Source organism: Xyrauchen texanus, chromosome 21, assembly GCF_025860055.1.
Source record: "Xyrauchen texanus isolate HMW12.3.18 chromosome 21, RBS_HiC_50CHRs, whole genome shotgun sequence".
Classification (NCBI taxonomy): Eukaryota; Metazoa; Chordata; class Actinopteri; order Cypriniformes; family Catostomidae; genus Xyrauchen; species Xyrauchen texanus.
Genome location: NC_068296.1, coordinates 38474147 through 38497472, shown reverse-complemented (window position 1 = coordinate 38497472; position 23326 = coordinate 38474147). Strand labels below are relative to the sequence as shown.

At 40.8% G+C, this 23326-nt stretch overlaps 1 protein-coding gene across 1 annotated transcript in view; it reads left to right on the top strand.

Moving 5' to 3' along the window:
• The window catches only part of LOC127661713 (spondin-1-like), a 262735-nt gene that overhangs the window by 55250 nt on the left and 184159 nt on the right, over positions 1-23326 (top strand). The window contains exon 4 of the mRNA XM_052152544.1: positions 19016-19089. Coding sequence (XP_052008504.1) covers positions 19016-19089 — 74 coding nt within the window. The remainder of the gene's footprint in view (positions 1-19015; positions 19090-23326) is intronic.

Sequence of the window (23326 nt, the reverse complement as noted above, 5' to 3'; positions counted from 1 at the left end):
TGAAGTGCAGAGGACATGAAAACAGGTGCAATACAAAAGAATGTTGGACATGTATCAAACCAGCATGAGTGCTAGAGAGGGTGTGCTCGAGGCAGACGGGATGTGGAGAGGTAAAGGGGAAGAGGGCAGAATGGAGCATGGGTAATGAGTAGAGATCCGTAAATAAGTGAGGTTGCTGAAATCAGATTTTTGCCGTCAGAATGGACTTTAAGGGGATGCTGTGAGCAGAGATTCTCTGTAAAAATCAAAACTTTCTCTTTTTCCGAGTTACTCCAAACAGTCACACAAGTTAAAGAAAAATAGAGAAAAAGTAGCTTGACATTGCAAAATTTAAAGAGTGCAAGAAACTTGCTGTGGTGTGTAAAACTGTTTTTTAATGCCTCGGGAGCTTCCCTACAGCTGAAATATCATGATTAAAATCTTGATCCAAAAGAGAGACAAGTGAAACAGCAAAGCCGCAGGCTAAATAACCAAAATGTTCCTGTTATTGAAGCAATATCACACAGACAAGATCTCACAAAAGATATCACACAAACAAGAATGCTGCAGGTAATAATACTACAGAAGTCATGCAGATATTCACTGTAACAGTACGATTGAGGGAAAAGTAGTCTGTAATCATTCCGCTCCAACTCCAGTCTAGGCTTTCCATTCCATCTCTCCGCTTGCTGGAGAGAGAAACATGATCCGAGTGATGCTGGAGCGAGAGAAAACACTTCAGGACAAAATCTATCCATATAGTTCATATCAATCAGATTAGAGGACTGTGGAAATCGCATTATTACATGCTATCTGAAATACTTTTTCTGATTGGTCAATCATACATTCACTGCATTCTGCATTTTTGTTTGTGGTGGCTAAATATAATTGAATATTGTGCCAGGCAAAACAATTTCCTACATCGCTGAGCTATTTTTTTTATTTTTTATCAGAAGCTTTAAAGACCCTGTGAAATCAAAATGAAAGTTTTTCTGCTTTTAGTCCACATCTATTAGCTTTAAGGTCATCTATATGCTAGTGTATATCTAAATGTTGACATAATTTGTTTTCAGAAGATATAAGCATTTCAAATCTGCAGTCTCTCACTTCCTGCTAAAAAGATCCATGACGTCACATAGAGGTTCAGAAACCTTGTCCAATCAAACTTTTTCTAGAACTAAAACCCAACCTCCCTCTAACTCTTGGTTTTTTTCTGAATGAGAGTATGACTGCTGCATTGCAAGCTCCAACCCAATGTTGCAGTTTTTTGTTTGTTTTGTCTACAATTCTTATGTTTTTGTCTTGGATGTTTTTGTCTTGTCTTGGATGTTGTCTGCCTTATTGTCTACGATAGACAAACGCTTTTGGAAATTGGTTCTGCAATAGCACACTGGAAAACCGGACTTTAAATACCTCAATGCCGACCTGCTGTTTACAAACACAACAGCGGAGCTCTTTGTCTGGGCAGTCCGGCCGCGGAAACGCAGCCAGAAAAGGGGAAGAAGAGCTAGCATTCTTATCAAACGAAGATGTTGTGCAAATCGACATCCACTACCCAGTATTCTACTGGCAAATTTTCAGTCTCTGGACAACATGTTCTGCAAGCTGAGAGTGCGTCCACCATTGTGCCTGTACCAAAGCAATCAAAAATCACTTGCTTAAATGACTGGTGTCCTTTTTCTCTGACCCCCATCATCAGCATATGCTTTTAGAGACTAATCAGAGATTATATCTGCTCTGTGCTGCCCACCTCACTGGACTCACTGCGGTTTGCATAACACAACAACCGCTCCACTGATGATGCTATTGCATCTACACTACACACTGCTCTCTCCCACCTGGGAAAAAGGAACACATTTGTGAGAATTCTGTAGACTAAAGCTCAGATTTCAACACCATAGTGCCCTTCAAGCTTGATGAGAAACTCCAGGTACTGTGTATTTTTATTGTATACAGTCTTCTTATTTTGTGAATACTATATATTGTATATTATTATGAGTATATTGTGTTGTATAACAGATGTGTAAACAGATGTGTAATGTGTAAATCAGATGTTTATTGTAATTGTCATACTGGTATGTTGCTTGGAATCGCACCCAAGACTTTCACCCACTATTGCTCTTGTGTATATGGTTGAGTGACAATAAAGGGATTTAATTTGGATTTTATATTTATATATATATTATTGAGATGTTCAGCACATGTAATTGTTCTTTATTCTTTATGCTTAGTGTATTGTGATTTAAAACATGACTATTTTATCTTTTTACTCGCTTTTTTATCTGTATTGGCACTGGCTCTGTGTCTCTGTATTGTGCTATGACAATTCCTTTTTTTTTGAGCAGTCAGTCTCAAGTGAGACAATAACATTTACTCAACCAATAGCGTGAGTTGTAGGTGGGACTACCTGTTTGTTTGATCAACGTCGGGGAGGTATTTAGATGTTTTGAAAACGTCTAGGTTACTGTTTTAACCTCTGTTCCCTGATGGAGGGAACGAGATGTTGTGTCGAGTGAAGTGACACTAGGGACTTTCTTGATGGCCTCGGTTACCTCTGAACTTCAGAAAAGGCCAATGGGAATTTGGCAGACAGAATATTCATGTCCCTCCCCCAAACATATGGGTATAAAGGGAGGGAATCATGTATCTGTTCATTAAGGTTTTGCACTTAGGAGCCGAGAATAAGGTATATCAAGGATAAGGGATAGTAAGGAATCAGGGAACAGTAACATAGACGTTCCCCGTCTGTCGCTCACTTCGATATTGTGTCGAGTGAAGCGACACTAGGGGTCCCTATTCAATTACGCCATGCTCTGAACCGTGTACGTGCGTTGTTGATGCAGGTGCGGGCAAGCAGTTGCATGCCAAAGCAACAGGCTGTGTCAGACTGCATGTGCCCTTCACCAACGCACCATAAAAATAGTCATAAACTTTTTAGGTTCTTGGCATCCCAGAGGGGAGAAACAAAGCAACATGCCAAGGATGGGAGCAGGCCGTGCCAGGGGCCATCTTAACGCTATTACACGCATTGGGGATGGTGTTCTTTTCCAACTCCTATTCTTTCAGGGGAAAAAGACTCCACAGAGACCACCACCTGTCCAGGCTGGGGGTAGGTAAAGAGTGGCGAAATACGTCACGTGGATTTTCAGGCCACACGTGGAAATAGCACAGTGGTAGATCCTACCTGCTGAGAGGGAGGAGCTTCTACAAACACGGCAACCGGGGGGCAGCCGGGACTGCCCAAGGGAGACGTGGGTCCGCCAGTAGGGGGGCCGTACTGCGGATAATACACACAGGGGGATTAATCCAGTACACAGGGGGAGTAATTCCAGTACAGAGTCACTTTTTGTACCCATATTGGGGCTGTTCGGGGAATTTCTCTGCTGAATTTGCAGACAAGAGGGAGGAAGAACATCCAGGGAGCACAAATCTAGTGGACTCTCCTTGGGGAAAAAAGTGCATGTGATCACCTCAGTGGAGGGGAAGGTGCTCTGTGCAAGCGGAACACCCCGTCAGACATTCCGCATTCCCGAGTTCTACGTGCACGGACCTGAGAGAACATGGTACGAGACCGACTCAATCCTTAGATTGCAAAATCTCATAAAGGTATTGGATGTTGCCCAGCCTGCTGCTCTGCAGATGTCTGCTAGGGAGGTGCCGATGGCCAGTGTTCACGAGGATGCCACACTTCTCGTTGAATGCGCTCGAATCCACAAGGGGGCGGGCACGGCCTGGGTGTGATAGGCCAAAGCGATGGCATCAACGACCCAGTGGGAAAGCCTCTGTTTGGAGACAGCGTTCCCTTTCCGCTGTCCACCAAAGCAGACAAAGAGCTGCTCAGAATATCTAAAGCTCTGTGTGCATCCACATAGGTATGCAAAGCACGCACCAGCCACAGCAACGAAAAGGCTGGGTCTGCCTCCTCCCAGGGCAGTGCTTGCAGGTTCACTACCTGGTCCCTGAAGGGGGTCGTAGGAACCTTGGTCATGTAGCCCATTCGTGGTCTTAGGACGACATGGGTGTCTGCCGGACCGAACTCCTGGCAAGTGTCGCTGACAGAGAATGCTTGCAGGTCCCCAACCCTCTTGATGGAAGCGAGCACAATCAGGAGGACCATATTCAAGGAGAGGGCTTTGAGCTCAACTGATTCTAGCTGCTCGAAGGGGGGTCTCTGATGGCCTTAAAGGACCATGGAGAGATCCTATGAGGGGAACAGGCATGGCCTGGGAGGGTTCAGCCTCTGGGCGCCTCTAAGGACCTGATAATCAGATCGTGCTTCCCAAGGGACTTACCGTCCATTGCATTGTGGTGAGCTGATATGGCAGCTACATAAAACTTCAAGACTGAGTGGGACAGCCTCTCCTGCAAAAATTAGAGCACTGACCTGACTGCGCATCTCTGCGGGTCTTCAGATCGGGAAGAAAACCAATTCGCGAATAAGCGCCACTTCAGGAGTAAAGTTACCTGGTAGAGGGAGCTCTGGATTGGTTAATCGTGTCTACGACAGCAGGTGGTAGGCCACTTAGATCTTACGCATCCCATCCAGGGGCAGGCCCGGACTGGCCATCGGGAGCACCGGGACAATTTCCGCTGGCCTGGCGACTAAGTTGGCCTGCTGCCAGCCAGCGTTTTTTTTATTTTTTTTATTATTTTTTATTATTATTATTTTATATTACTACCTTTACCAGTGATCATTTTTGAATTCGTCATTCAATAAAATTGTTATTAATATTAATAACAATAAAAAATAAATAAATCATGAATCTGATAGTCTTGACTGGCAAGGCTACGATTCGACTTTACGCCTCAGACAAACAGTTAAACAGAAAATGCGAGCAGCACCCGTCTAACGTTACATTCGTGGAGAAATCAAAACAAATGAGTGCACACAGAAAACTCACAGAAGAAATGTACTGAGGTAAAAATTCTAATTGTTGTTTTTTTATTTATAACATATGATTTAGTTTAACATAACACAACTAAGGGAGCTGTTTTGCTGAATATTATCACGATTGAAAATGTTACATTGAATTTATTGTTTAATAAACAAGTAGCGTAGTTAATATTTATTACTAAGTTACTTACATTTTATACAAAAACCATATTAACTGTTTTTGTTCTATTTCACCGACTAAAATAGTTCCAAAGGAAAGCTATAGCAGCGCGGTGTTTTGTTACTGAATGATTCAGCGTTTTGAACGAATCTTTTGTATGAATGACTCACTAATTAAGACAGTCACTTGCCGCCACCTATTGGCGGTTTAGTTTAATGTTTAATATTGCATTTTTTTATATTCAAACATTTATTTAAAACATCAATCTCATAACATTATTTATTGCAGTTGTAATTGCAGTGCACAGGACGTTATGTACAGACCCATTTGATATTAGGACTGCTTTACTTCTAGGTTGGTTGTTTATGTTTTTATGTTATGGTCATACTGTGAAATAAATGTAATTTAGGGGGAAAAAAAAACAATGTTGTCCTTGTTTCTAAATTTTATTTGGGTGCATAGGATGGCCTGGATGGGTGTAGGATTTCCCGGCCTGAAATTGTGTCCCAGTCCGGCCCTGTCCAGGGGCCAGACGTGGAGGTTCCAGAGGTCTGTGCTCGGATGACAGAGGGTGCCAGAGGGTGTCTTAAAATAAACTCAAATTAATATTTTATGTCCATTTTTTTATTTATTAGGTAGGAAGAGGGATTGTTGCATGGCTGCTTACCAAACTGCTGCATAGTGACATCTTGATCACTTTGTCCATGTGTATTTTGTAATGATATCAGGCTTCTTCTACATTATACCTTGCATAGAGTGAAGCTACAAAGATGCCATGCTTTTGGAGAATATAGTTATGTGAAATTTAAGAGTAGTTGGCTTTAGAGTAAATGTTAATTTCCCATTAGAAAATTTATTGCTCAGAAGTTGCTCTTTCATTTACAGGTACTAGTTATGTTTACATTTCAAAACTATGAACTGTCAACCCATAAAATTCCCTAGAAAAAGAAAAATAGACTCGAGTGAGACAATTGTTGACATACAGTAAGAGTACATAGAGCTATACAATTTATGTGGATAGCATAGCTATGGTAATTTGGTCTTGGAAACATTTTGATTGTAGACTTTGAATCTTCTGAGGAGCAGCTTGAAACGTTATTGAGTTCTCCTCTGAGACTCTAGAGGAGACATATATGGGGCTACTGGGGTCTTTTTTCTCTGGAGAAAAAGTCTTCCAGAAGGAAAAGTCTCCATTTGCTCTCCTTTTCAGATATTAAGGTGATCTCATTTGTGATATTTTGGTCCCCTATACAGTACATTAGGTGTATGTACTTAAGCATTTGATACAATGTGCTTATTATGCACATACGTGTTGTTGAATTGTACTTACATGTAAAGTACCTGTATTTAATTACATTTGCAGTTACTCTGTTTACCTTACCCCTCTAACACTAACACTAAACCTAACCCAACCCTTAGCCTGAAATCTAACTCTAACCCCTGACCCTACCCCTACACCCAGGGCCGTAGATGGGTATTCTGTGGCCCCTGACCTTATATTGCTTTGTGCCCCTTTCCTATTAAAAAATACAGTTTAGAATTTGTTTTGACCCCCCCACCCCACCCCATATAATCATTACCACCTTTCACCCCTCTTGCTACGGCTCTGCCTTCTCCGAAACCTATACGTGCCTCAACCTTAGTAGCACTAAATGTGAATCTGGTGAGAAGTTTGCAGAATAACATGTAGTTACATAGTAAATCTATTGCATTGCATGTTTTTTATTATACTTTTTTTATGTCAGTACATAGTAGTTAAAGTCTCCTTATTTAAAGTGTGATGATCTTTCCTATGGGTCCTGCTAACAAGTGTTGAAGCCTATGAAATCAACAATGGTTCTGCAAAAGCACTTTGTTCCTTTTAAAAGTGTAAAGAGAAGGCAAGATGAAGCACTGATTGAAATAGATGTTTTTCAGACCAACAGAGGCTCATTAGAGACCTCATGGTACAAGTTATTTCACTAAAAGCTAAGACGAATATTCCAGTTTAACAGCCACAGTGTTAAATAATTACATTAATTATTTGACACAATTTTGGGGTTTCAAGGTTCACAGTGTATGTATAAATATAACCTGCATATCGTTTCACAGCGGCACAGATCTCATTGAAGATGATTTTCTCGGTTGACGTGGACTCTTGAATTTGCATTATATAGCCCTGAGCACTGGCCTGAGAAGATCTCTCTCTCTCACTCACATATTGTAAGAGAGGCGATTAGCATCAGCATATAAAAAGAGGAAAGTGAGTCTGCCCTTAATAACATCTCATTGATAGAATTTAAATTGGATGTTAAATAAGCATTACCGCGGCTGATTGCCTGACCGGCCCTGAAAAGTGAGGAGGCTTTCTGGCGAAAGCGCTCTTCTTGTGATATGTGAAATTGGGGTGAGATTGAATTAGAGCATGCACAATTAGAGCGGTACCATCAGTACCTTTGCATAAAATGGGATGTGGGTGGTATGTGTGTTTCAGGGTCTTTGTGTGTCTCACTCTTTTCCCTCCAGCCTTCTGACTAAATGCTTCCAATAGTGTTTGGAAGTGTTTACACTTGGTCACTTATGCAACTTTCAGACAGCAGCTGAATGTGGCCCAAATCTGATTTTTTGTTCAGATCTGATGCACCTGAGCATGTGTATAATTTTAATTAGCAATATTATTTATTTTTAATGCAGATAGGACACTTAATGCCTATATACCTAATAATACCTTAGCCTATATCATATCAGCAAGTGATGTAGAAAGACTGTCTTGATAAATAATGCAGGCTATTTTAATTTGTAATTGTGGAGCGGAGGGGGGCGGGGCCGGGTCGGAATATCGCGCGCCCGGTCCCCAAACGGCCTGATGAGGCGCGCGAGGGATAAAGGCGGCCGGTGACGATTGTTCGAGAGAGAGAGAATTACGGGCATGTCCGCATGTGTGTTTGTTTATGGTTTTGGTTTGAGTTTTCATTAAATTATTATTTATGTTGACAAGCCGGTTCTTGCCTCCTCCTTGCCCATCCTTTAACTGTTTTACATTGGTGCTGAAACCCGGGAAGGAGGAGGGATGCCCGTCGCAGAGTCCTCGACACTGCCGTCCACCCAGGGGAGCGTCGCTGCCATCTTCCGGGTGACGGAGTAGCCCGATCGCCCGGATGCGGGGTACGGCCGTCGTCCGTGGGGCAAGTGGGGACTGGATACCCCAACCGCCTGGAGCGAGGGAGCCGCTGCCGGGGGCGGAGGAGTGCCCTGCCGTCCCCAGAGACGCGGAGGGGTCGAGGGAAAACCGCCGTCCACGAGGGGAGGAGGGAAGAAACTCTCCGACCGCCCGGAGCGGTAGAGCCGCTGCCAGGGGCGGAGGAGTGTCCCCATTTGCCGCCAGAAAAGCGGAGGCGCGTTCTGCCCGCTGGGGGTTGACGGTTTCACTCCGGTCCGCCCGGGGGTGGAGTGGCTGTCGTCCGCCTGAGTGTGGAGGAGTGTTCGAGGACCACGCGACGGTACATCAGAGAACCGGTGAGTGAGCTTTTTCTCTCTCTCTCCTCTCTCTGTCCCTTTCGCACCGTGTTGGCCTTTTCCCTCGCCTATTTTGTTTTTGTTTTTCCCGTCCTGTCTCCTCCCAGGGCGAGGAAGGCGGGGATGACCACGCGGGACGCGAGATACACCCCGCCCCAGGGATAGGGGGGTGTACGTCATGCCGGTGGCACCCCGGCCTGAGATAACGCCGGGAGGAATGTGTAGCGGAGGGGGGCGGGGCCGGGTCGGAATATCGCGCGCCCGGTCCCCAATCGGCCTGACGAGGCGCGCGAGGGATAAAGGCGGCCGGTGACGATTGTTGACATGTTACGGGCATGTCCGCATGTGTGTTTGTATATGGTTTTGGTTTGAGTTTTCATTAAATTATTATTTATGTTGACAAGCCGGTTCTTGCCTCCTCCTTGCCCATCCTTTAACTGTTTTACAGTAATCATTTCTTTTAAAACATTTGCAGTCTTTGGGATTTAATTACCATCAAAGTTCAAGAAAGTATATTATTAATCATGAGCAAAACACCATAAAATCGATGGTGAGAAAGAGTATTTTCTACATGCACATATTTTAGCACCTGAAATCAAAACCAACATCTGAAGCCTATATTTTTATTTTCCTTCCTCAAAACGGAACTGAATGAGTTAACTAGATAGGTAATACAAGTTTTAAACCATAACAAGCCTATATACAGTGCTGAGAAGATTTCTTCAGAATTGCAATCCAGAAATTACAAATGATATGACTAAAATTGCAATCAATACCGTAATCTCTTGGATTATATATATTTGTAGGTAATCTAATCTGATTATTTTTGGATTACTTTTGGATTACCTCTATTGTTTTTTATTTGATGTCTCATGTGTTTAAGGAAAATAGGATAATCTATACGTATTTTGACATAATGTTGCTTAAATTAATTTAGGAAACCATGTCAAAATATGAGAATTGATATGATTTTTTGTGCAAAGATAGCATAACAAGATAACCCCACACAGAAGGTACATAGGTGTCTGATTTATTTAGGAGTGGTGGTGGCGTAGTGGGCTAAAGCACATAACTGTTAATCAGAAGGTTGCTGGTTTGAGCAAGGCACTTAACTCCAGGTTGCTCCGGGGGAATTGTCCCTGTAATAAGGGCACTGGATAAAAGCGTCTGCCAAATGCATAAATGTAAATGTTAATGTAAATTTACACACGAAAATGTCCTAGATCAGATTTGAAAATGTCAGATTCACAAATGAGTGAATAATTCAGATTTGAATTTGAATAATTTTAATTTGCCCATTGTACAAAGATGCCTGGGTTTGTTCCTGTCAGGCAGTAGATACCCTAACAATGCTCCCATCCCTAATCCTAACCATATGGTACCTGTAAAATGAGTTCCCTGCCAGGAACATCTTGAGGTACCTTTCTCCCATCGAATGTGAATGTAGCCTTAATCCTTTCACGCGTGAGTTTTTTCTGTACTGATGGATACCCCAGAGTGAGCTCTTTAATGCATGCTGTAATAAAAAAAGATCTCATCTTACAATTTACAGCGGATACATTAGGTGACAGATTATACCCCGCCATATTGTTTACATTACAATGCAGCACGGGAGTCCGAGTTCGTCAAACATAGAAGGCTCTAAAATTCTAGCCCTTGCACTTTTTTACAAGTGGAAGTTTGAGTGACAGATGGAATGGGAGAAGGCTCAAGTGGACTAAATAGTATATACATTCTTTATTTGACATTTATTTGAAAACATTAAATTTTAGATTAGCTTCAACTTTATTGTCATTGTGTAGAGTACAAGTACAAAGACAACGAAATGCAGTTTGCGTCCAACCAGAAGTGCAAAAAAGCGCAATGTGATAATCAGGTATAGACAGGTGGTGCATAGGCAGGTACAGAAATATATTGCAGTGTTATAGTGCAGAATAAATATGGCTATGTAATATGAGCAGTGTATGAACAACATGTACAGATATGTGCAATGTAGTAGCAGTGACATTTTAAATAGTAGTAGAATAATATAGATATGCAGTGTATTAGCAGAATATATAGTAAGAAAACAGTAAATATGGATTATCTGTATGAACCATATAGATAGATATGTACAGCTATGTGCAGTGTGGTAACATTATAAGAGTGTATGTACAGGATGAAGAGTAGTAGAATATGGCTATGTATAGGTGTAATTACAGTATGTACATTTAAATAAATAATAGAACAGAATGGGTGGGGTAGCGTGTGTCCTTGACAATTAGTCAATTGTCACCGGGATGCAGAGCAAGAGTTCAGAGGTGACAGCTGCAGGAAAGAAGCTTCCTCTGAACCTGTTGGTACGGGTGCGGAGAGACCTGAAACGCCTCCCGGAGGGGAGTGGGGTGAACAGTCTGTGGTCTTTCATGGGCAGAGCAGTTGCTGTACCAAACTCTGACACAGTTGGTGAGGATGCTCTCGCTGGTGCAGCGGTAGAAGTTCACCAGGATCTGAGGAGACAGGTGGACCTTCTTGAGTCTCCTCAGAAAGAAGAGATGCTGGTGAGCCTTCTTGATCAGGGTAGAGGTGTTGAGGGTCCAAGAGAGGTCCTCAGAGATGTGGACACCCAGAAACTTGAAGCTGGTTACACGCTCCACCTCAGTCCTGTTGATAGAAATGGGTGTGTGTGTGCCAGCTTTAGACTTCCTGAAGTCCACAATGAGCTCTTTGGTCTTCTTTGTGTTGAGAGCCAGGTTGTTGTCAGTGCACCACGATGATAGGTGCTGGACCTCCTCCCTGTAGGCCGTCTCATCGTTGTTACTGATGAGACCAATCACCGTAGTGTCGTCTGCGAACTTGACAATGGTGTTAGAGCCATGTACAGGTGTGCAGTCGTAGGTGAAGAGGGAGTAAAGGAGAGGGCTCAGCACACATCCCTGTCAATGAACAGCATTCTCACATAGGTGTTGCTATTGTCAAGGTGGGACATGCCCACATAACAGCTTTAAACTTTTACTTAGTGATTGTTTATAAAACAATAAATACATACTGTATATAAAAAAAATTATATATGTTGAAAAGTCTATTTGAGCTGCTGGTTCATTATGACAACCACTTCAGTATTTCTTTTGCTGGTAAACAGCTGCATGAATGCAGATCACACCGGTTTGATTGTACGCCTCTGAGCCCAGCCTTGTGCAATCACACCAGTTTGATCGTACGCCTCTGAGCCCAGCCTTGTGTAATCACACCAGTTTGATTGTACGCCTCTGAGCCCAGCCTTGTGTAATCACACCAGCTTGATTGTACGCCTCTAAGCCCAGCCTTGTGTAATCACACCAGTTTGATCGTACGCTTCTGAGCCCAGCCTTGTGTAATCACACCAGTTTGATCGTACGCCTCTGAGCCCAGCCTTGTGTAATCACACCAGCTTGATTGTACGCCTCTGAGCCCAGCCTTGTGTAATCACACCAGTTTGATTGTACGCCTCTGAGCCCAGCCTTGTGTAATCACACCAGCTTGATTGTACGCCTCTGAGCCCAGCCTTGTGTAATCACACCAGTTTGATCATACGCCTCTGAGCCCAGCCTTGTGTAATCACACCAGTTTGATCATACGCCTCTGAGCCCAGCCTTGTGTAATCACACCAGTTTGATCGTATGCCTCTGAGCCCAGCCTTGTGTAATCACACCAGTTTGATCGTATGCCTCTGAGCCCAGCCTTGTGTAATCACACCAGTTTGATAGTACGCCTCTGAGCCCAGCCTTGTGTAATCACACCAGTTTGATAGTACGCCTCTGAGCCCAGCCTTGTGTAATCACACCAGTTTGATTATACGCCTCTGAGCCCAGCCTTGTGTAATCACACCAGTTTGATTGTACGCCTCTGAGCCCAGCCTTGTGTAATCACACCAGTTTGATTGTACGCCTCTGAGCCCAGCCTTGTGTAATCACACCAGTTTGATCATAGGCCTCTGAGCCCAGCCTTGTGTAATCACACCAGTTTGATCATACGCCTCTGAGCCCAGCCTTGTGTAATCACACCAGTTTGATAGTACGCCTCTGAGCCCAGCCTTGTGTAATCACACCAGTTTGATATTACGCCTCTGAGCCCAGCCTTGTGTAATCACACCAGTTTGATCATACGCCTCTGAGCCCAGCCTTGTGTAATCATAACAGTTTGATTGTATGCCTCTGAGCCCAGCCTTATGTAATCACACCAGTTTGATATTACGCCTCTGAGCCCAGCCTTGAGTAATCACACCAGTTTGATTGTACGCCTCTGTGCCCAGCCTTGTGTAATCACACCAGTTTGATTGTACGCCTCTGAGCCAGGCCTTGTGTAATCACACCAGTTTGATATTACGCCTCTGAGCCAGGCCTTGTGTAATCACACCAGTTTGATATTACGCCTCTGAGCCCAGCCTTGTGTAATCACACCAGTTTGATATTATGCCTCTGAGCCAGGCCTTGTGTAATCACACCAGTTTGATAGTACGCCTCTGAGCCCAGCCTTGTGTAATCACACCAGTTTGATTGTACGCCTCTGAGCCCAGCCTTGTGTAATCACACCAGTTTGATTGTACGCCTCTGAGCCCAGCCTTGTGTAATCACACCAGTTTGATTGTACGCCTCTGAGCCCAGCCTTGTGTAATCACACCAGTTTGATTGTACGCCTCTGAGCCCAGCCTTGTGTAATCACACCAGTTTGATCATACGCCTCTGAGCCCAGCCTTGTGTAATCACACCAGTTTGATCATACGCCTCTGAGCCCAGCCTTGTGTAATCACACCAGTTTGATAGTACGCCTCTGAGCCCAGCCTTGTGTAATCACACCAGTTTGATATTACGCCTCTGAGCCCAGCCTTGTGTAATCATAACAGTTTGATTGTATGCCTCTGAGCCCAGCCTTATGTAATCACACCAGTTTGATATTACGCCTCTGAGCCCAGCCTTGAGTAATCACACCAGTTTGATTGTACGCCTCTGTGCCCAGCCTTGTGTAATCACACCAGTTTGATTGTACGCCTCTGAGCCAGGCCTTGTGTAATCACACCAGTTTGATATTACGCCTCTGAGCCAGGCCTTGTGTAATCACACCAGTTTGATATTACGCCTCTGAGCCCAGCCTTGTGTAATCACACCAGCTTGATTGTACGCCTCTGAGCCAGGCCTTGTGTAATCACACCAGTTTGATAGTACGCCTCTGAGCCCAGCCTTGTGTAATCACACCAGTTTGATTGTACGCCTCTGAGCCCAGCCTTATGTAATCACACCAGTTTGATATTACGCCTCTGAGCCCAGCCTTGAGTAATCACACCAGTTTGATTGTACGCCTCTGTGCCCAGCCTTGTGTAATCACACCAGTTTGATTGTACGCCTCTGAGCCAGGCCTTGTGTAATCACACCAGTTTGATATTATGCCTCTGAGCCAGGCCTTGTGTAATCACACCAGTTTGATTGTACGCCTCTGAGCCAGGCCTTGTGTAATCACACCAGTTTGATATTACGCCTCTGAGCCCAGCCTTGTGTAATCACACCAGTTTGATTGTACACCACTAAGCCCAGCCTTGTTTAATCACACCAGTTTGATTGTACACCTCTGAGACCAAATGCATAAATAAATGAATGAAATGAAATGAGACCAGCCTTGTGTAATCACACCAGTTTGATCATATGTTCAAAAGGGTTAATGCCAGTAGTGCATTGTCTATACAGCTGGAGTTGCGTTCACTGCTCTCTGCTGACTGAGACTCGCATAAACATAAGGTGGTATTTCAAGCTTGAATTGATTGGGTTGGAAAATTTGCCAATATTAACAATAAAATTAACAATTACGATGATGTAATATTTTTTTTTTTTTAGCATTGTTTCATATAAAATTAACTGATTTAATGCCTTAAATCGACAGACATAGAAAAAAGCATGACTTTCTTTGAAGTCAAAGAGTGATGTTAAGGGGCTCTTTACACATGATTGTGAGTCTATGAAGTATCATATGTGTTAATTATTTCCATTGGAAATGGAGCTGACTATTTATTGGACATGACTTTCAATCATTGTATTTTTGTTTCGCCAGTTGTTTGTCTTTATTTGAAGATTCAGCAAGTTTTTAATACCTAGGGCTTTGTAACAAATGGCCAATAACAAACACTGGTGTGTGACTGACAGCACTGCTGTCAAAACCAGAATGCTTAGACACAGACATTTCCAATATGTCATAACCAGGACTGGAAATAAGGGCATAGGTGGGGGGACGGAGTGTAGAGAATGAATTTAGAGATTTAGAACTTTATGAGATAAAGTTAAAACTGGTTCCATTTTTTTTAAGGGAAATTACTTGGATTTCTGCATGCTTCCTAGTCAATAGTATAAGAAAGCTTGTTGACGTTCGTGAAAGCAGCTGGAATACATGCAACCAATTGAAATGCATCTCTATCAGTGCTTGTCCACAGTAACAATGTGTAGTCCTATAAATGATATGTTGTTATAGATTTTAGATGTATTTCTATTTGAATAGTCTCTGGTTATCTGAAAGTGCCTCAGAATGATGAAAATAAATAAATACATAATAAAATGTACCCTGACTCCCCAACTAGGGTCCCCTCACTGAATCTCAGCCACTTCCACCATTGGTCATAACACATTTATTTTAGATTTCGTAATCCAATTTTTTTCCTAATGCCATTTTTGTTTGTTGCAAAACATATCAGAGCTTGATCAGTTATTTTCGTTAAGCATTAACTTTGAGTAGTAGATTGAGAAGCAGTTTTATGGAGCAACAATGCAGACACTAAAACACAATACAAATCTTTGCTTCCCCACAAGGCACTAGTCACCACTGATTTGGATTAAACATGAGTAAGCATTTCTGTTTTTGACTTTTTAAATTATTTTTTTTATCAGTCAGTATGTTTAATCTCTCGCATGTCCATTCCACTGAGCTTGACTGAAAACTACTGGTTCATAGGCATTTCTTTTCATTTGGATTTGGAGCACATGGACTGTCCCCTGAGAGCTCTCAGTGAAATAATGCCAGGCCTGTTCCTGAGATGAGGGCTCTGTCTGTGTCCGTTTGGAGTGGAAGGCCTTTTTGTTTTACTCTAGCATTTTTCCAGGCTGTTTAAAGACCTCCATGGCTGCCACAAGTATCTCAGAGGGCACAGATGTAAACAGTCTTTAAACCTGTTTGGATCCAGGAGCTTAAACTATGTTCATGGTCACTCATCCGATTTTAATTACGACCGGCTGACCATAGTCTTTCTCTGGTGAACCAAGTCAATCTGCATTTGTTTCTTCTCCTTCAAAGTAGTGTCAGAAAATAAAAGAATTGAAATAAATTGTCGATCTGAACCATAAAATCAAATTAACATTGAATTCAAAAGTAGCTGCAATTAATGCAAAAACACACACCACCAAATATGCTGTATTTAAATATGATCAGGACTAAGCCTATGATTGGACAATATTAAATAAGCGAGTTGGGGGCTAGTTGTCACAGTTTTTCCTTAGGGTAGGTTTATTTTTGAATTTGGTGTAGTTTACCAAGAAGGTCTTATAGAGATAATGAGATGTGGGACAGGCTTACACCGAAAGTGCATAAAAATTAAGTGAAAAGCCAATTTTTAAATGTAAGTCTATTTTATATATTGTTTCCAAATAGCAAATATACTTTGTATAATTTATACCATAATTATTTTTATATTAATCTTATTCTATTTATTTATTTATTTTGTATGGAAAACATTCACTTTGAATAATAGATAATTTGGCTATTAATTTCATTTAATCACAGCTTTCTGTGGTTCAATAATCACATACGACTATATACCAAATTCTCATATTATCTCGATCAAAAGGATTTAAACATTAACACATATATTTAAAAACTTGGAAAATGTGTATAATATAGTATCTTAGCTATTATTGTAATATAGCTCTATACTTGTGCTTGTGAATATTTCTAGAATTAGTTGGTGGAAGAAGAACTTGCAGGTTACCACTTTTTACAGTGTAGCAGGACAATTCTTTAACTGGTCAAAAACCAGAAATTGCTGGTGTCATTAATAGGTTTGTTAACTAGATTAACAAGCAAGACAACCTTTGCCAACAAGCTCCCCAAAGGTTGTCCCTTTAAGCTCTGAAGGTGTTTTTAAAGATTTCCTGTTTCAGTGGCATACCCAAAATGAAAGGATTATAACTTGACAAAATAAACAAAGAGGGTCAAGAGTTTGCTATCATTGTAAAGATAATTTCAATTGTGATGATATTTAAATTATATTTAATATCCCCTATATCTGAGAAACAAATTTTGTTGATATGACAAAGCAATCAAAAATTACAGCATTGCAAAAATGATTTATCATAGTGTCCAAAAGCAACTCAAAACAGATAAAACATAATAATTGTAAATAAGAACTAATCACACATGCAAATGCAACAATGAATAAAAGTTTGCATAGCATGCTGATGTGATTTTAGTAATGACATTTCACAGAATGAGTTCCTTTTGTGCCATTTGAGTCATCATTGAGTTTGTGTCATTTACTTGGCGCCATCTCCTGGTAGCCATATGTAACATTGTGCTTCTTGTGGATTATATAATGATCTATGCATAGTGTGTGGGCCTGTTGAAAGATCTTCTAAGTAATGATATGTGATATTTATGTTCTGTTTATTTTTTGTGAAGTTATAAGCAAAAATGTGGCATATAATCAACATCAACATAATTGTCAAAGACATATACTTAGATATTACTCACTCTATTTTTGTTTGTGAGAAAAACAAATAAGCTGGTTGTAATCTTTCCAACAACATATGACACATTTGATGAGTTTGATGTTTATGTATTTTTTTTATTACAAATTATCAAAATTTAACACTTCTGATTTGTCTGCAAATTTCAAAGCACTTGTTCAGTTTTGGTCATAATGCCTACATACATTGGAAAATAGAGCTGCTAAGCGTTAATATTTTGACATTTTTCTTTTTACTCATGGCCCCATCTGAGCTTAAAGGGTTAACCTCTTATACTCTGGTGGATTTTGGGGCTGCCACCCACAATTTTTCACACTCAAATTTGATACTGTGGAAAATTTGCAAAATATTGGTCTAATTTTTTATAGAACCCACCCAATTAAAAAGGAGACTGTTTATTATTCGTAAATAATATTATATGTGTTTATTATCTTAGAAAAAATAGAACGTATTTTCCACTATCACAGTCATCACAATTTACTGATCTGAAATGTAGGTAATGAAATTTAGCCTTTAAAGATGTGCTCGTCCATAGACATTCAGTCTAATTTTCAGTTCAAGTTCCTCCCTTGTTGTTTCATTGAATATCTCTGCCTCCGAGTGGACCAGAAGCTCAATCTAGGTGTAATTAGAAAGCCTTTGCAATGATATATAACATTTTATCATCAAAAGTCAAAAATATTTTTTTCTGATGATTTGTTTTACATGCTTTTCCTGCTGGATGGCATATTTTGTTCTAAACATCTGCTGCCGGGGATCCATATCTGCTCAATGTCTTATTGACACCTGGGACATACTTATTGACATACGTCTTATAGATGTTTTGCAGTTGAGCAAACAACGTAAAAAATACATCTTCCATATGTAAACACACATCAAAACATTTGGGTGATGTATGTGTAGTATCTAATAGGCTAGTAACAACATAATAGACAGTGACAGATCTACTACATTCCATCTACACTGCAAGATCTGATATTTTTACATATACCTGATTTTTGTTGGTCCTGTTTGCATTCACATATGACATAACTGGCTGTGTATACATTAATCACTCACGGGACAGGCATTATGAACATGAAACGTATTTTACCGATCATGCACGTAGCCGCATTACTGCTTATACCAAAAACGCTCATGCCTCCCGGTAATGCGACTATTCACAAATTAAATGATGTGTATGTCCACTTTGTTTCCAATAAGACAGCTTCAGCTCCTTACCAAAAAAAAAGAAGATCTATGGACATCCGAATGGAACCCAATTGAAACACTGATAATTCATTTAGCTCTGATTCAAGAAAGCCTTTAGGTTTTTCCACACACACTTGAGTCTGCCATCTGCGCAGATATTTTTTCAATTTTTACGGAAGGGGAGCAACATTAGAAGTATAGAGGGAAAATTTCAATATGCACAGCTTAGAGGAAACATTGCTTGTGATCCTTAGAATAGATTTATGCATTCTGTGATACATGTCCTTTGCACATAAATACAGTATATGCTTCACATTGAAGTGCTGTGGCACAGCTGTCTTTAGTGCCATGAAGCCATTCAGATGGCACATGCCTCTTTTTGGGTATTACAAACACTGCAGGAGTTTCATGATTGCAGCCTGTTCAGAGTGCTGATATCTGATAATAGCCCCTTTCCTTCTTTATGTAGCAGGGTATTTCATCTTCTCTTTCTCTTCTTTCCTCTTCACTTCTCGTCTTTGAACGATTTTCCTCATTCTATTCATCTCTCTTTTTCTGCAGGGCTAGCATTGTTCAGAGAAAGATCATCTCATTCCAAGATGAGGGCTCACTTACAAAGCGGATGTGTGAGAAAGGTGAGTCTCTCTGCAAGTTAGATGTTCTGGCACATTACAAGTAGTTCTTCTCAGTATATGTGTGATGTTGTTCTTCCTTTCTTCTCTACTTCATCTATTTGCCTCATCATATCCATGTTCAAATCTAAGCCTTGGTTTTATCAAGTGATTGTTACAGCATCCACTTCTGAGCGGGCCTGTGTAGCTCAGCAATTAAAGATGCTGACTACCACACCTTGAGTCGCATGTTCGAATCCAGGGCATGTGGAGTGACTCCAGTCAGGCTTCCTAAGCAACCAATTGGCCCGGTTGCTAAGGTGGGTAGAGTCACGTTGGGGTAACCTCCTTGTGGTCGCTATAATTTGGTTCTCGCTCTCTGTGGGTTGCATGGTGATTTGTGCGTGGATGCCACGGAGCATAACATGATGCCTCCACACATGCTAGGTCTTCGCAGTAATGCGCTAAACAAGCCACATGATGAGATGAGTGGATTGACAGACTCAGAAGTGGAGGCAAATGACATTCGTCCTCTGCCACCATGATTTGAGGCGAGTCACTACGCCACCATGAGGACTTAAAGTGCATTGGAAAATCCCCCCAAAAAAAGCATCCCCTTTTGAAAAGACCAGCTTACACCAGCATAATTGTCCTTGGTTTAATTAGTAGTTTTCTGCATTAATTGGTTTTAAAATGTGATCTCATCTTCATCAAAGTCACACATATAGACAAACACAATGTCCTTAAACTAACAACAGACGAACAATTATAATATTTCATGTCTATATTGAACTCATCCCATTAAACATTCACAGTGCTGTGGAAAAAGTAATGAACCATTGGTTTTAATATCTGGCCGTTCCTCTTTTGTCAAAATATCATCAACCAAGCGTTTCCGGTAGATGCGGATTACACCTGCACAATGTTCAGAAGGAATTTTGGACCATTCTTCCTTACAGAACTGCTTCAGCTCAGCCATGTTCTTATGATGTCTGGTGTGAATGACTCTTTTGAGGTCATTTCAGAGCATCTCTGGGCTCTGACTGGGCCACTCCATAAGGAGTATTTTCTTTTTTTTTTTTAAGCATTCTGTAGTGGAGTTACTTTGATATTTAGGGTTATTGTCCTGCTGCATCAGCCAACTTCTACTGAGCTTCAGCTGGCACACAGCCACCCTGACATTATCCTATAGGATATCTTCATGATTTTTGGAATTTATTTTTCCCCTGATAATGGCAAGCATTCCAGTCCCCGAAGCAGCAAAACAGCCCCAAATCATGATGCTCCCTCCACTGCACTTCACTATTGGGATGATATTTTCATGATGGTATACGGTGCCCTTTTTATACCTTTTTATACGTAGTGCTGAGTGTTCTAGCCAAACAATGCAACCTAAGTTTCATCAGTCCACAAAATATTTTCCAGAAGAATTTCTGGAGTGTCAATGTGCCCTTTGGCAAACTTCAGGCACACAGCAATGTTTCTGTTGGAAAACAGTGGCTTCTTTCATGCCCGTTTAATGTTTCCCGTATAGTAGACACATGAACAGAGATGTTAACCAGTTCCATTAATTCCTTCAAGTCTTTAGCTGTCACTCTAGGGTTCTTATTTCTCATTGGGCATTCTGTGGTGTGCACTTTGAGTCACCTTGGCTGGACAGCCACTTCTAGGGAGAGTAGCCACAGAACTAAATCGTCTCCATTTATAGACAGTTTGCTAACTGTGGACAGATGAATATCTAAGCTCTTCGAGACAACTTTCCAGCTTTTGCTAAAGCAAAAATGTTTGATAATCAAAGTAGCTCTAACCCACACCTTCAATCTCTATTCATTAATTGGATGCCAGGTTTGCCAACTCCTGATTCTAATTAGCTTTTATTGACATCTTTAGCCTAGGGGTTCACTTAATTATTCCACAGCATGTGAATGTTTAAGCGGATGTGTTCTATAAAGACATGCAAGATTATAATTGTTTGTGTGTTGTTAGCTTAACTTTTTTAATGAGTAGGGTCTAAATTCCCCTGCAGTGCCCCCTGGAGTGAGTTATTTTTGCATGTGACAATGACAATTTTTATATCTTGTCATAAAAAATCAAGTAAAATACTGTATATACTATAGTAAACGTGAACAAATAGGTTATGTCTGCTGTACTGTATTTGTTTTATTTATTTTATTTTTATAGCTGTAAAAAACAAATGAACAAATAATATCAGCAGCCCGGCTTGCCTATATGTTTGACTTGTCAGACTTTGTGTGCGTGTGTGTGTGTGTGTGTGTGTGTGTGTTTATGATAAGCACTAATGTAAACAGACTTGGCTGCATGCATCGGATAATTGCGCTCAATCAGCATGTTTTCACTGTTAACGTGGTGCTTCTGTTATAGTTTGGCTGTCTGTTTCAAAAAACAAATGTATTATATGCCTGAAAAGACTGTTTGAGTTGCTGTTTGTATGAATGAAAACCACATCTGCACCTAATCAGCAGTCGGGGCTGCGTGCATGGGAAGATCACATTTAAATGTGATGGGTGTGCATATACAAGCTGTGAACTGTTATTGTGGTTATGTGGTAACAATTTGGCTGTTTGTTACATAAAATTAGCATATTATGTGTTTGTAAAGACTCTTTAAGTAGCTGTTTGTTTGACAAATAACAACCGCTACTAATATGCAAAAGTCAGTCTGAGATTACATAAAGAGACAGAAGCAATTGAGTCAGCCTAAATAGATAGAAGAACTGTGGTGAATTCTCCAATAAGCTTGAAACATCCTATCTGCCAACAACCAAGAAAAACTGTATCCAGGTGTATCTAGGAGAATTGGTGCTGTTTTAAAGACAAAGGTGGCCACACCAAATATTGATTTAGCTTTTTTATGTTTACTGGACTTTGTATGACATTAAGTTATAAATAAAAATTATTTATGTCATTATTTTTGAAGACATCCTCCCTATGCAACATTTTTCTCAAGTGGGTAAAACTTTTGCACAGTACTGTTCAAACTGCAGCATGCACTGGAGGAAGATCGCGTTTGATGTATTGACTGTGTATACATGTCACGATTCCCTGTTGTCTGCCCTATGTTTCTCCCTGCCATTTCTCCCAGACTACAGTTCCCACAATTCCCTGCCCTCATCACTGCCAGCTTGATTGTTCTCTCCTGTTAATCATTATCCCTGTGTATTTAAGCCCTGTTGTTTGTTCAGTCTTGGGCGGTTGTTAAATGTTAGGTAATGTCTGTTCCTGCCCGTGTTCCTGCCTGTACCCTTCGTGGATGTTCCTCTTGTTCATATTTTGGTTTCCCATCATGGATGTTTTGTTTGTTCCTGTGTTTACCAGTCGTTTGTCCTTGTTAAATTTCAATAAACTGCGTGTAGATCCTCACTCCTCGTCTGCCCTCGTCTGAGTCGTAACAATACAAGAGCTGTAATCTTTTTATACTTGGACATATGTATATAAAATGAACTTATTCAGTGGTTCAAAACATTATATGTGTCGCTGTTTTTGCGAATATAAGTGCAAAAGTCAAACATTTTAATCTGGCAGATTGTAACATAATTGGCTGTTGCAAAAACACATATGTGTGACTCTACTCTGGGCCCAGTTATTAACTGTGTAAAGGTATGTATGAATGGGTTAAGCAAATTTTGCTTTGTTTATACTTGTGACTTTGATGAAGATGTAATTTTTTTTTTGCCACTGTAGCTCTCAAATCTAATTTGCACTTCCGCTTCTGCATATTCAAAGATGGTACTGTGTTATCACTTACTGAAATTTGAAAAACACTTAGTGTCCAAGTTTTGTCTGGTGTGTGTGGCTTTCCTCACACAAAGTTATTTTATGGCTTCAGAAGTCTTATAATAGTCTTATAATTTTTTTTAAATACTGTTTTGCTTCAAATCAAAGTTTGTAATGTTGTGATTCACCTCGGAGCTGGTTGGATTATTCCATGACTATTGAAAAAATATTGAAATAATTAACGTAAAAAACGTTTCCCGAACCAATATGCTAAAAACATTGGGTGGGCAATGATGCACTCTAATACAGTGAATGCTTTAAATGGACTACTTAAATTATGATTAGCCATTTATGGATCTTGACAGTCACTAGTCAATGCATGCTTTTGTTGTATAAAAAGAGCAGCATAAACCTTCTTCAAATGGTTTGATTTTTGTGTTCCCTGGAAGAAAAGAAGTCAAATTTGGAAGCTATGAGGGTGAATACATAACATAATTTTTATATATTTATTGCTTACAGACATCACA